Source organism: Anomaloglossus baeobatrachus, chromosome 12 (assembly GCF_048569485.1).
Source record: "Anomaloglossus baeobatrachus isolate aAnoBae1 chromosome 12, aAnoBae1.hap1, whole genome shotgun sequence".
Taxonomy (NCBI): Eukaryota; Metazoa; Chordata; class Amphibia; order Anura; family Aromobatidae; genus Anomaloglossus; species Anomaloglossus baeobatrachus.
In genome coordinates, this window is record NC_134364.1 from 12,894,946 (window position 1) to 12,908,800 (window position 13,855).

The window sequence follows — 13,855 nt, forward strand, 5'->3', positions numbered from 1 at the left end:
AAGGGGAGGGGCCTTACACTTTTTAGTGTAATTGCTTTGTGTGGCCTCCGGAGGCAGTGCTATACACCCAATCGTCTGGGTCTCCCAATAAGAGCTAGAAGAAAAGGAATTTACGGTAAGTAACAAAATTCCCTTCATTTATCGCCCTCCGGAGCTTCCCTGCATAAACAGAGGAAATGTGAAGAGTTTATTTCATATCATGCACATGGCTGGATAATGAGCCCAGTATTCTCCACGGGGCCCGAAGAGACACTTCTGTAAAAGCAATAATTATAGCCGTGTTCACCCGGAGTGTCCGGGCTCCTGCATGCAATGCTAGAGGTACAGTGAAGACTGACACCGGGTCTGCAGAAAGCTGCTACACACCTACGTGGACCCTCCGCATATAGAGCATTGCTGGCGTCTGATAGCGGTAATATTGCTTGTGTTGTAGGTGATGGATTATAACATTAACTTGGGGAAGCATCTTCTGCCTCTTGTGGTCCAAGTCCTGAAATACTGCACCTGCCCCCAGCTCCGGCATTTCTTCCAGCAGCCCCCCCGCTGCTCGCTCTGGTCTCTGAGGCCGCACATCCGGCAGATGTGGCTGAAGGCTCTCCTCGTCATCCTCTATAAGGTACGCTCCACACTCTGAGCTGCTGCTAAGCTTGTATTACTAATCACAGCAGGTAATCACAGGGAGCAGAGCTGCAGTGTAAAGTGCAGAGTAAAGAAGAAATAATTAATCTGTATCTCTCAAAAATAGGATTAAGACCCTGTGCGCATGCCGTAGTTTTTTGCCATGGATTTGCCACGGTTTTATTGCATGAATTGCTGCAAAAAATGTTCATAACCTTGCTGCACTCCTTCCCCAGCAAAACCTATGGTAAAAAAAAAATGGTGTGCGCACTTCGTTTTTTCCCCCTACAGGTTTTGCTACAGAATTTTTGCAGCAAAAAGAATGAGCAGTCACTTCTTTTCTGCAGTTACCTGCGTTTTTTGCCATAGATAATGGTAAAAAAACGCAGGGACCAACCCGCGGAAAAACTGCGGCAAACATGCGGGTGCGGTTTTACCACGGTTTTAGCCGCGGGTGCAGTATTCTGCCAGAGGGTGCAGATTTTTCTTTAGAAAAGTCCATTTTCTAGTGCGCACATAGCCTTAAAGGGGTTGTACATCGCTACTCACTTCTACATCAGAGGAGAGCGGTGCCGTCCCCACATACCTGCCGGACCTTGTAATGTGCATGTGAACAGGACATGGGCACGACAGCTGCAGGTATGTGGCGTCATTACATCATCAGCAGTGAGCCGCACTGAACAATCCCTTTAATAGGACAACAAACGCTCATAGACAATAATTGTGCCCTAAGAGAGCTGAGCAGCAGTGTAAAGTAGTTACTCCATTTTAATTGATTTAATCAGGGTAGTAGAATATCTACATAAACACTTGGATCCATATTGCTGGCATTATTGTTCATGGTCCCTGTGGTGGGGTCTGTCTGTGCACCCCTGGGTTTGCCCGGTTTGTACAGTCAGCCCATTATCATGCAGACGCAGACCTCTCCTTCATACAGCGGCAGAATATGGTAATGACCAGACCCGGGTCACCATCATTCCATATATCTGTCATCTCTGGTGACACAAAGTGCTCCGACCGTCCATCACCCGTCACAGACCCGTCAGCGCGTTGCCGGGTACGACAGCCCGCCACTGACCACGGTGCATACATTAATAAATCAGCTAATCCAGGCCGGGCAGTCACTGCTGATCTGCAGATGTGGAAATATGATGGGATGTACAGCACTCAGACACTGTGGGGGCATTCTGGAACTTGTAGTTCCACCGCTGAGGTTGATGTGGCAGTGAATATTGCTATCTTGTGTCTCACTGTGGCTAAATAATGTTTAATAAATTCAACATCTCTGATTGCTGTCACTGAAGGGCAGAAGTGATAACATCCTTTGTATGCGGGGCAGAAGCGATGACATCCCGTGTGGTCTCCTGGCTGCACAGGCCTAACAGTAATCAGAGATATATGTAATCAGTATATATGTACAGTACAGACCAAAAGTTTGGACACACCACATTCAAACAGTTGTCTATATTTTTCATGACTCTGAAAATTGTAGATTCACATTGAAGGCATCAAAACTATGAATTAACACATGTGGAATGAAATACTTAACAAAAAAGTGTGAAACAACTGAAAATCTGTCTTATATTCTAGGTTCTTCGAAGTAGCCACCTTTTGCTGTGATTACTGCTTTGCACACTCTTGGCATTCTCTTGTGGAATTTCAACAGGTAGTCACCGGAAATGGTTTTCCAACAGTCTTGAAGGAGTTCCCAGAGATGCTTAGCACTTGTTGGCCCTTTTGCCTTCACTCTGCGGTCCAGCTCACCCCAAACCATCTCGATTGGGTTCAGGTCTGGTGACTGTGGAGGCCAGGTCATCTGGCGTAGCACCCCATCACTCTCCTTCTTAGTCACATAGCCCTTACACAGCCTGGAGGTGTGTTTGGGGCCATTGTCCTGTTGAAAAATAAATGATGGTCCAACTTAAAGAAAACCAGATGGAATAGCACGCCGCTGCAAGATGCTGTGGTAGCCATGCTGGTTCAGTATGCCTTCAATTTTGAATAAATCCCCAACAGTGTCACCAGCAAAGCCCCCCCACACCATCACACCTCCTCCACCATGCTTCACGGTGGGAACCAGCCATGTAGAGTCCATCCGTTCACCTTTTCTACAAAGACACAGTGTTTGGATCCAAAGATCTCAAATTTGGACTCATCAGACCAAAGCACAGATTTCCAGTGGTCTAATGTCCATTCCTTGTGTTCTTTAGCCCAAACAAGTCTCTTCTGCTTGTTGCCTGTCCTTAGCAGTGGTTTCCTAGCAGCTATTTCTTTATCGTTCCTTCCATGGGAGACCCAGACCATGGGTGTATAGCTAGCGCCTCCGGAGGACACACAAAGTACTACACTCAAACGTGTAGCTCCTCCCTCCGGGCTATATACACTCCCTGGATGACAATCTACCCAGTTCAAAGCTTTGTGTTCCAGGAGGATCACACACACTTTCATTTTCTGATATTTTTTTCATTTTTATTTTAATTTTAAAGATTTGGAAGAAAAGCGGGTCCAGTCTGGACTCCCGGCATGTCCCTTCACACCCCACTCTGTCGGCGGTGCTGTTAAGGTTGACTTATAAGGCTGGAGCCTTCACATGCCGCGCTCCTTCACATCCTCTAAGAGGCTCTGGGTTGAAGTGGGAGCCTCCACGGTCCTCTCTGCTTGCAGAAGACCGGTCTCCATCCGCAGCCCTGTCTGGTCCCTGCTGGAAGGAGCATTTACCCCCCTCTCCAGGGACATGGCCCTGCGTCTCAAAGCTAAGTATTGAGACGTTTTTTCAGGGGTCCCGGGTACTTTTATTAGGGGGACAGTATGTGCTTTAGCGTTACTGTAAATTTCGGCCGGTTCTGGGAATTTCCCCTGAGAACCGCGCCGAAGGTGCCTGCTCGTCGGCCGCATTTTAACATCTAGGCTCCGGCTTCAGTTTGGGCCTAGTTTCGTTTTTGGCTTCTCTGCATGTTTTGCATACAGCGCCGCCCACCGCCCGACCAGCAGAGGGGAGGGCACTCCTCTCTAGGGAGATGTTCCCTCCCCTGTATACCTCCCTGTATCTCTCTGCCCTCCGTTTTTCCCGCTCCTGGGCTTATACACGCCCCCCCTCCTTCTCCCAGCGCCATTTTCTCAGCGTTCTTACACTGGAAGACGCTGGATGCTGCAGCTGCATACTGTCGGGAAGCAGGTGCTGGGTCAGATGGTGGCGTCCATGGAAGCGGTTCCCTTTGCCCAGTTCCATCTGCGTCCCTTGCAGCTGGACATTCTCCGCTGTTGGGACAAGCGGATCTCTTCCTTGGACAGGCTGGTGGCTCTGTCATCACAAGCCAGGAACTCCCTTCAGTGGTGGCTTCAGCCCCTCTCCCTGTCACAGGGACGCTCCTTCCTGACTCCGTCCTGGGTGATCCTCACCACGGATGCCAGCCTCTCCGGTTGGGGAGCGGTATTTCTCCATCACCGAGCACAGGGCACTTGGACTCCGTCCGAATCAGCCCTCTCGATCAATGTGCTGGAGATCAGAGCTGTGTTTCTAGCTCTCCTAGCCTTTCACCACCTGTTGGCGGGCAAGCACATTCGGGTTCAGTCGGACAACGCGACAGCGGTTGCCTACATCAATCACCAGGGCGGAACTCACAGCCGTCTGGCGATGTTGGAGGTTCAACGAATCCTTCAGTGGACGGAGGACTTCAAATCCACCATATCTGCAGTCCACATCCCAGGCGTGGAAAACTGGGAGGCCGATTATCTCAGCCGTCAAACCGTGGACGGCGGCGAGTGGGCCCTGCATCCGTCAGTGTTCAGATCAATCTGCCGCAAGTGGGGCACTCCGGAAGTGGATCTAATGGCTTCCCGGCACAACAACAAGGTTCCGGTTTACGTGGCTCGCTCCCACGATCCTCAAGCCTTCGCAGCAGACGCACTGGTTCAAGATTGGTCTCAGTTCCGTCTGGCCTATGTGTTTCCCCCTCTAGCGCTCTTGCCCAGGGTTCTGCGCAAGATCGGAACGGAGGGCCGTCGAGTCATACTCATTGCTCCGGACTGGCCCAGGCGAGCTTGGTACCCAGACCTGCTCCGCCTGTCCGTAGAGGTGCCGTGGCATCTCCCGGACCGCCCAGACCTTCTCTCTCAAGGTCCGTTCTTCCGCCAGAATTCTGCGGCTCTCAGATTGACGGCGTGGCTCTTGAGTCCTGGATCCTGATGGCTTCAGGCATTCCCTCTGAGGTCATCTCCACCATGACTCAGGCTCGGAAGTCTTCCTCGGCCAAGATTTACCACAGGACTTGGAGGATTTTCCTGTCCTGGTGTCGCTCTTCCGGCCATGCTCCTTGGCCGTTCTCCTTGCCGACCATCCTGTCTTTTCTACAGTCAGGTCTACAGTTAGGTCTGTCTCTCAATTCCCTCAAGAGACAGGTGTCGGCTTTGTCGGTATTGTTCCAGCGGCGTATCGCCCGACTGGCTCAGGTGCGCACCTTCATGCAGGGCGCATCTCACATCATCCCTCCTTACCGGCGGCCCTTGGATCCCTGGGACCTTAATCTGGTCCTCACGGCCTTACAGAAACCCCCTTTTGAGCCTCTCAGGGAGGTTCCTTTGTCTAGACTTTCACAGAAAGTTGTCTTTCTAGTATCCATAACTTCTCTCAGGAGAGTTTCTGATTTGGCTGTGCTTTCTTCGGAATCCCCCTTTTTGGTGTTTCACCAAGACAAGGTGGTTCTTCGTCCGACTCCGGACTTTCTCCCTAAGGTGGTGTCTTCCTTCCACCTTAACCAGGACATTTCATTGCCCTCTCTTTGTCCGGCCCCTGTGCATCGCTTTGAGAAGGCGTTGCACACCTTGGATTTGGTGCGGGCGCTCCGAATCTATGTGTCACGCACCGCCGAAACGGCGGTGCACCTCACTTTTTGTGCTAACCACGGGTCAGCGCAAGGGTCTCTCTGCTTCTAAACCGACCCTGGCTCGTTGGGTTAGGTCGGCTATCGCCGATGCCTACCAGTGTTCTCAGGTGCCTCCCCCGCCGGGGATTAAGGCGCACTCGACCAGAGCTGTCGGTGCCTCCTGGGCTTTCAGGCACCAGGCTACGGCTCAGCAGGTGTGTCAGGCTGCCACTTGGTCCAGTCTGCACACTTTTTCGAAGCACTACCAAGTGCATGCTCATGCTTCGGCAGATGCGAGCTTGGGCAGACGCATCCTTCAGGCGGCTGTCGCCCATTTGTGAAGTTAGGTTTTGCCTACTTCTCAGTTTGGTTTATTTCCCACCCATGGACTGCTTTGGAACGTCCCATGGTCTGGGTCTCCCATGGAAGGAACGATAAAGAAAAAGAGAATTTTGTTTACTTACCGTAAATTCTTTTTCTTGTAGTTCCAACATGGGAGACCCAGCACCCTCCCTGTTGCCTGTTGGCAGTTTTTTGTTCCGTGTGTTTCACCGGCTGTTGTTAGTAGACAGAGTTCTGGTTTTGCCGAGTTTTACTCTATCTCTACTTATGGGTGGATGTCCTCCTTCAGCTTTTGCACTGAACTGGGTAGATTGTCATCCAGGGAGTGTATATAGCCCGGAGGGAGGAGCTACACGTTTGAGTGTAGTACTTTGTGTGTCCTCCGGAGGCGCTAGCTATACACCCATGGTCTGGGTCTCCCATGTCGGTACTACAAGAAAAAGAATTTACGGTAAGTAAACAAAATTCTCTTTTTTACCATGAATGCTGCTGCACAAAGTCTCCTCTTAACAGTTGTTCTAGAGATGTGTCTGCTGCTAGAACTCTGTGTGGCATTGACCCGGTCTCTAATCTGAGCTGCTGTTAACCTGTGATTTCTGAGGCTGGTGACTCGGATAAACTTATCCTCCGCAGCAGAGGGGACTCTTGGTCTTCAATTCCTGGGGCGGTCCTCATGTGAGCCAGTTTCTTTGTAGCGTTTGAGTGTTTTTGCCACTGCACTTTGTGACACTTTCAAAGTTTTCCCAATTTTTCGGACTGACTGACCTTCATTTCTTAAAGTAATGATGGCCACTCGTTTTTCTTTACTTAGCTGCTTTTTTCTTGCCATAATACAAATTCTAACAGTCTATTCAGTAGGACTATCAGCTGTGTATCCACCAGACTTCTGCACAACACAACTGATGCTCTGAACCCCATTTATAAGGCAAGAAACCCCACTTATTAAGCCTGACAGGGCGCACCTGTGAAGTGAAGACCATTTCCGGTGACTACCTCTAGAAGCTCATCAACAGAATGCCAAGAGTGTGCAAAGCAGTAATCAAAGCAAAAGGTGGCTACTCTGAAGAACCTAGAATATAAGACATATTTTCAGTTGTTTCACACTTTTTTATTAAGTATTTCATTCCACGTGTGATAATTCATAGTTTTGATGCCTTCAATGTGAATCTACAATTTTCAGAGTCCTGAAAATAAAGAAAACTCTTTAAATGAGAAGGTGTGTCTAAACTTTTGGTCTGTACTGTCTATTAGAGGGTCGCAGAATAATTCTCATTGTTTTGGAGCAGTATCCGTACCGGGAAGCCGATCTCGGGAAGATCGTGTTACATCTCATCCACATCACGGTGAACACGCTGAACGCTCAGTATCACAGCTGCAAACCACACGCCACGGCCGGCCCGCTGTACAGCGACAACAGCAACATCAGCCGATACAGCGAGAAGGAGAAAGGTGACTGCTGGTGGGAACCCCCTCATCATAGTGTAACGTCCCCCGCTCATATACCACTCTGGAATCCCACACATTTGCTGTGCGGGGCTCTGGGAAAGCTGGGTGGAGAGTGATACGGAAGCTGCAATGTCGTCCTTGTTGCTTGTCATCCTGTTCTCCCAGCTTTTTTTCTTTTAACAATATTTTTCGTCTTATCTTATTCCCAGCAGAGGAGGACAGCGTCTTTGATGAATCCGACATCCACGAAACGCCCACAGGAGCCTGTAACAAGGAGTCTCAGACTTTCTTTGCTCGTCTGAAGAGGATCGGAGGGAGCAAGATCGTGAAATATCAACCAGTGGATATGAGCGGGCAGAGAAGTAAGAGCAATAGGACCCATCATTCTGCTCATGTTCCAATTCCAAACCCCTGATCCAAATCTGCCATATCGAGACATGAAATATCGGTTTTTCATTGATCTCCATGACCTTAGTGTGTCTGAATTGGGGGAGGCTAAAATTCAAAAATGTTTTTTTTGTCATTAAGTCTTACACTGGCATTTTCTAAAGGGTTTATGGGCTGCAGCATTGTGATATGTTCCAGTTATTTCTGGCTTTATTGCAGGTGAAATAGAACTGGCTGAATACAGAGAATCCGGCGACAGCATCCTGCGCTGCGTCAGAGAAGACACCATTCAGAAGAAGCGGCTGCGCTCCCTTAAGCAGAAGTCCTTAGACATCGGCAACACGGACTCCTTGCTCTTCACCTTGGACGAGCACCGGCGGAAGTCCTGCATAGACCGGTGCGACCTCAGTCACAGCCAGAAGATGAACGACTACGCCCAGTCCCGTCAGAACTCCGCCACCAAGGCTGATATTGGAGAATCCAACGAGAACCCTATGGAACAAGACAGCGGCCACGAAGTCCGGAGACCCGTTATCCCGGAGGTGAGGTTGAGTTGCATGGAGACCTTTGAGGTGAAGGTAGAGTCTCCGGTGAAGCCGCCTTCTCCGAAAGAAGACCTGGACCTGATAGATTTATCTTCAGACTCCACCTCAGGTCCCGAGAAACAGTCCATACTATCCACCTCCGACAGCGACTCTTTGGTGTTCGAGCCTCTGCCGCCCTTGAGGATTGTGGAGAGCGATGATGAAGAGTTCCAGCTCCTTAACAGCGGAAACATTATGGTGTCGGCTACTTCAACTCCCATCAGCACGTCCGTGCTTAGCCTCAGCATGACGCCGCTGGTGCAAGTGAGCATCGAGGATTGCTCCAAAACCTTCACTTCTGACGAGTTCTGCTACAGCCTGGACCTGCAAATAGAGGAAATCCCTTCCCAATCTGCAGACGATCAGAAAGCCTTCCCCAAACCCGAAGATATCCTAGAGGTGTCCACAGGGAGCCCGCTCACCCTGAAGCAGAAAAGGGACCAACTCCGCAAGTCCTGTGCTCTTGCCGACACCTCTCTGGATGACAACGAGGAGGACGCCGTGGAGGAAAATAAGTCCCCGGTCAAAAGTGTCCATCTCGACGTCCCGGAGGATGGCGAAAACCAGACGGACAGTGAGAAACCCGATGCCGGCACCGAGTCTGACCCAGAGCAAAGTACAGAACAGAAGGAAGAGACGGAAGAATTTAAGATACAGATAGTCCCCAGGCAGCGGAAGCAAAGAAAGATAGCGGTCAGTGCAATCCAGAGGGAGTACCTGGACATCACCTTCAACATCCTGGACAAGCTGGGGGAGAAAGACACAGGTAATGTCCTGTACAGTCCTGATATAAAGCTGCCATACCATGCACACCCGATCTGACCGCCTTCTATCCCAACTCCCACGACACATGGATGCTCTGCTCAGCTAAGCACTCACATGTCTTCAGTGGACGGAGGAAGGAAAGGCGCTGCCAAACCGCTCTGTTACCAACTTTTCTCAGGGTAGGAGAAGTAATGAAGAGGGTTATGCAACTAAAGTAAAAAAATCCTTCAGTAACAATTTTTGGAAAATAAAAAAAAATAGCAAAAAAAAAAACCATAATGGCACAATAAAATGATCACACAATAAAGCCAAAGAACTCACATCCCCAAAAAATGAGCTAAAAGCCGAATGTTAAGTCACAAAAATTGCAAAATAGTGTCAATAAAAACGACAAGTCTTTTAAATCATTATGTGGTCATTAGGAAATACGATTTAATTAGCTGGAAAAAAAGCATACAGTTATGACACTGTCAAGGGAGGAATTTGGGTTGAAGACTGCTAATGGAGTCTTCATTTGGGATATCCAGAGACGGTGCCGTATTAGCTGTATACCAGTGCCAATATATATCAATGTATATAAGACAATGAACACACAGACATGCTCTCTCTCAGCCAGGGTCATCAACTGAACTAGTTTAATTCGATAGATCCAATTATACAGTAAGTAAGCATGCATAACCTTGAAGCTAACAAGGAGTGCTTTCACTCCCCTATTTTTCACATCACATTGCCTGCCCTCCCGTACATTCCTTTTGTGTGAATATTACTGATAACACTTTTACAGCTTCACATTTTGGCTTCATCATCTTTGGTTAACTCCTTCATGATTATACAGCTTTGAATTATACTATAGGTCTGTGCAATTGCTACATAGACAGACAGATTATGCATCTACATCTACTTTTTGATTATTTATATACACAGATATTCTTATTACATTTAAACGAACAAGCTATTGCTCAGTGCCACCTCCACAACACAACCGAATTCCAACATAGGCACATCATTCAGAGGTTATAGACGGGTCGGTTGTTATGCAATGTTCTCTGGTACCCGGACTGTCAGACACAACTCAGGACTGACATCTCCCTTGTCTGTCATTTTTCCAGAGACTGATCCTAAGGCGCTGTCGATATTGGAGATGCCTCGGGAATCGTCGTCTGCGCCCACCTTGGAGGCCGGTGTTCCTGAGCTCAGTAGTCGCTCATCTCTCGCAAGTAGGTCATGTACACACACGTAGTGATATCAGGAAGAATTCACGGGATTCACACTCTGGGAATTCATACAGAAGCTCATGGAATTGGGAGGGAGGGATGCGAGTAATAAAAGCGCCACACACGCCGCTCTCAGGAGGCAACTGGGTGGAGCTTCAGCAGTGACTAGTCACGGCTGATGGCATGCCCACTCTCGGCACAGATAGTGCTGGCTATACTAGTCAGACGAGACGATAATTAAGGCAGAGTAGGCGAGCTAGTAGCTGTTTAGTAGCATAAACCTTTTGATGACAAGTTCCCTTCAAAATCCTAAATCCTGAGTATAAAATTCCATATAGACCCAAAACGTAGAAGCTGAAGCTTTGTTACAATTGTATCCATTCTAGACAGTCCTGTCCTGTGTAGGTTGTTACAATGTGTCTGTGCATGTAAAATATTCCCACCTGGATACAATTGTAACAGACCCTCAGCTGTGGGAAGTATTAGGGTATGTGCAAACGTTTAGGATTTGGTGGAGAAATTTCTGCATCACTTAGCAGGAAATATGCAGCAGCAAAAACCCATGTTTTCGGTATGTTTTTGTTGCAAATTTTTCCCATGGATTAGAATGGGTGAAATTCGCTGCAAGAATTGACGCTGCAGATTATTTTTTGAAAATCTGCAAGAATTAAATATTCAGCGTGTGCAGGGGACTTCAGGATTCTCATTCACTCTGCGGCCACCGGGATTGCCTTCAGGTTTTGTGAAAAATCTGCACGCACAAATACATAAATAAATGTAACATGTGCACACAGCCGTAGGGTCAGGGCTGGTTTACGCACACTGGATGTAAATGAGGGTGTTCAGATTCTCCAACAGCAAGCAGAGATCTTGAAAATAATAAAACCATTGAAGAAGGTGTATAATTGTAGAGCTTTCTGTACATACAGCAGCACACCTGGCCACCAGCTTATACCGCTACTTATCTGATTTTTGTGCAGCAGTACAACTTACAGCACCCGCTCAAAAAGGGGCGGAGCTGGTAAACAGGACATGGGTGGAGCTTGGAAGTGCGGGGGTGTGGTCTGTTTTCCGGCAGACGTATATGATGATGTTGATATTAGGAAGTGCAAAAGGGAGACTGGATTTTGGAGCATCTGTAATTCAGGAGCAGCTGCTTCTTCCTAATATATCGTGATATATTTATGTCCACAAAGCGCAATATAGGCAGCTGAAAAGGGGCTCTCTTGGTGCGCTCACTGTGGCCCAGCTCATGAAGAGGCAGCTCGATCACCAATCCTCTGCACCCCACAACATCAGTACCTGGGACCCGGGTAGGTGAAGACCAACTCACCTCGCTCATGACCACCCATCACACATCCGTCCGATACACGGGAGACCTTGTGCGCAATGCAAAAAGAGGCACAATCCTCCAACAAGGACGGCGTGCGCTAAAAGAGGGGGGCTATGTCACTAGGGATAAAAACCTGCTTTATAATTACAGCAACATTTCCATATGTCGCCCTGTGCTGTGAATGTGATATCTTACTGCTGACAGAGGGGATAGAAATGTTACAGAAAGCGTAAATTCTGTTCAATAATGTACAGATCATCCTCAGGTATCAGAGAAAGGTGTTCACTCACTCTGTAAATACATTACATGCTGTAAAAACTCCAGAGCTGGAATACACAGTGACTGCACCAGCAGAATAGTGAGTGCAGCTCTGGGGTATAATACAGGAGGTAACGCAGGATCAGTAATGTAATGTATGTACACAGTGACTGCACCAGCAGAATAGTGAGTACAGCTCTAGAGTATAATACAGGACGTAACTCAGGATCAGTAATGTATATACACAGTGACTGCACCAGCAGAATAGTGAGTGCAGCTCTAGAGTATAATACAGGACGTAACTCAGGATCAGTAATGTATGTACACAGTGACTGCACCAGCAGAATAGTGAGTGCAGCTCTAGAGTATAATACAGGACGTAACTCAGGATCAGTAATGTAATGTATGTACACAGTGACTGCACCAGCAGAATAGTGAGTGCAGCTCTGGAGCATAATACAGGAGGTAACTCAGGATCAGTAATGTAATGTATGTACACCGTGACTGCACCAGCAGAATAGTGAGTGTAGCTCTGGAGTATAATACAGGAGGTAACTCAGGATCAGTAATGTAATGTATGTACACAGTGACTGCACCAGCAGAATAGTGAGTGCAGCTCTGAAGGATAATACAGGAGGTAACTCAGGATAAGTACAGGATCAGTAATGTAATGTATGTACGCAGTCACTGCACCAGCAGAATAGGGAGTGAAGCTCTGGAGTATAATACAGGAGGTAACTCAGGATAAGTAATGTAATGTACGTACACAGTTAATGCACTAGCAGAATAGTGAGCGCAGCTCTGGAGTATAATACAGGAGGTAGTAAGACTTGAGAGAACTTGGCTGCCTCTTTGTTATTGGAAACAATCCCCAATGTCTGTGAGGAGCATAGAAAGCCAGAAGTGTAGTTTTTCTTGTCTTAGTCTGTATCAAGCTAACAGGTTAACCCTTTCAGACTCGGCTGTTATAAATGTGTTAACAATTATGGCAGTTTCCATTTTTAGGTAGCACTTTTTCAGTTTTTCTTGTGAGTGAAGATGATTAACATTATCTAATTAATCTATGATTCCTTTTTGTTCTTCAGATGATCCTAAAGCAGCTCATGAAGTGTTAGGAAGCATCTCAGAAGTGTCGATGGGAAGGACGAGCATTCCTTACATTCAGATAGGTAAGTTATGGGGCCTGACATGGGGTCCGCCGGGTCCTGTTCACCTGCTGTATCCTCCTGTATTCACCTGCTGTATATGTGGCCATCTGCTCCATCTAATGGGGAGTATACTTGGGTCCTGTATACTCGCCACTAGATGGAGCAGATGGTTGCATATGACACACTTACATTACCCAATATTGGGGATTATCTTTCTCTCCAGATTCCCTTTTTGCACATTATAGTTTGTTTTTTCACCACCTTTTTCAGGTGCCACCAAGTCCAGCCTCCTGTCCGCTCCCAGCATTGTCAGCATGTTTGTCCCAGCACCCGAAGACTTTTCTGACGAGCAGCCGACAGTAATGTCTGACAAGTAAGTGCCTTTCAATCTGCAGGGCCGATCCTGCATCCCCAGGTATCATCAGAGAGGTTTATCATTGCAGGTGTCATGACTGTGGGGCCATTCTGGAGGAGTACGATGAAGAGACCCTGGGCCTGGCTATTGTGGTCCTCCTGACATTCATTCACCTGAGCCCAGATTTGGCTGCACCCCTGCTGCTCGATATCATGCAGTCCGTGGGGAGGTCAGTGCCTTCTGAAGCCGCCGGTGAGGGGCGTAGATGGAGGTCTCTACGGCTTCATTAATGGCCTGGTGTCTTCTCTCCTAGGTTGGCGTGCAGCACCAGCTTCTCCAACCAGGCAGAGAGGTAACCATATCTGCCATCTTTATCAGTTTTCATTATAAGAAGGGGTTTTCTGGACTTTGTGATTGTGGAGATCCATCAGTATTGTTGACCTTAACTTTATTGCTGCCATGAACACCAGGGATGTGGCCAGTAACCATCGCTGTGCTCAGCCTCGATGCTCATCATTACTATTTGCCCCCGTATTTCTGGCC

At 48.0% G+C, this 13,855-nt stretch overlaps 1 protein-coding gene across 7 annotated transcripts in view; it reads left to right on the forward strand.

Moving 5' to 3' along the window:
• The window catches only part of UNC79 (unc-79 subunit of NALCN channel complex), a 218,308-nt gene that overhangs the window by 157,193 nt on the left and 47,260 nt on the right, over positions 1–13,855 (forward strand). For 4 of the 7 annotated variants that reach the window (XM_075330270.1, XM_075330272.1, XM_075330275.1 and 1 more), the window contains 10 exons: positions 434–616; positions 7,109–7,271; positions 7,478–7,630; positions 7,875–9,005; positions 10,114–10,221; positions 11,415–11,531; positions 12,895–12,978; positions 13,228–13,330; positions 13,401–13,541; positions 13,626–13,664. In XM_075330270.1, the coding sequence (XP_075186385.1) occupies positions 434–616; positions 7,109–7,271; positions 7,478–7,630; positions 7,875–9,005; positions 10,114–10,221; positions 11,415–11,531; positions 12,895–12,978; positions 13,228–13,330; positions 13,401–13,541; positions 13,626–13,664 (2,222 nt within the window). The remainder of the gene's footprint in view (positions 1–433; positions 617–7,108; positions 7,272–7,477; positions 7,631–7,874; positions 9,006–10,113; positions 10,222–11,414; positions 11,532–12,894; positions 12,979–13,227; positions 13,331–13,400; positions 13,542–13,625; positions 13,665–13,855) is intronic. The other 3 variants (XM_075330271.1, XM_075330273.1, XM_075330274.1) reach the window with 2 other exon arrangements.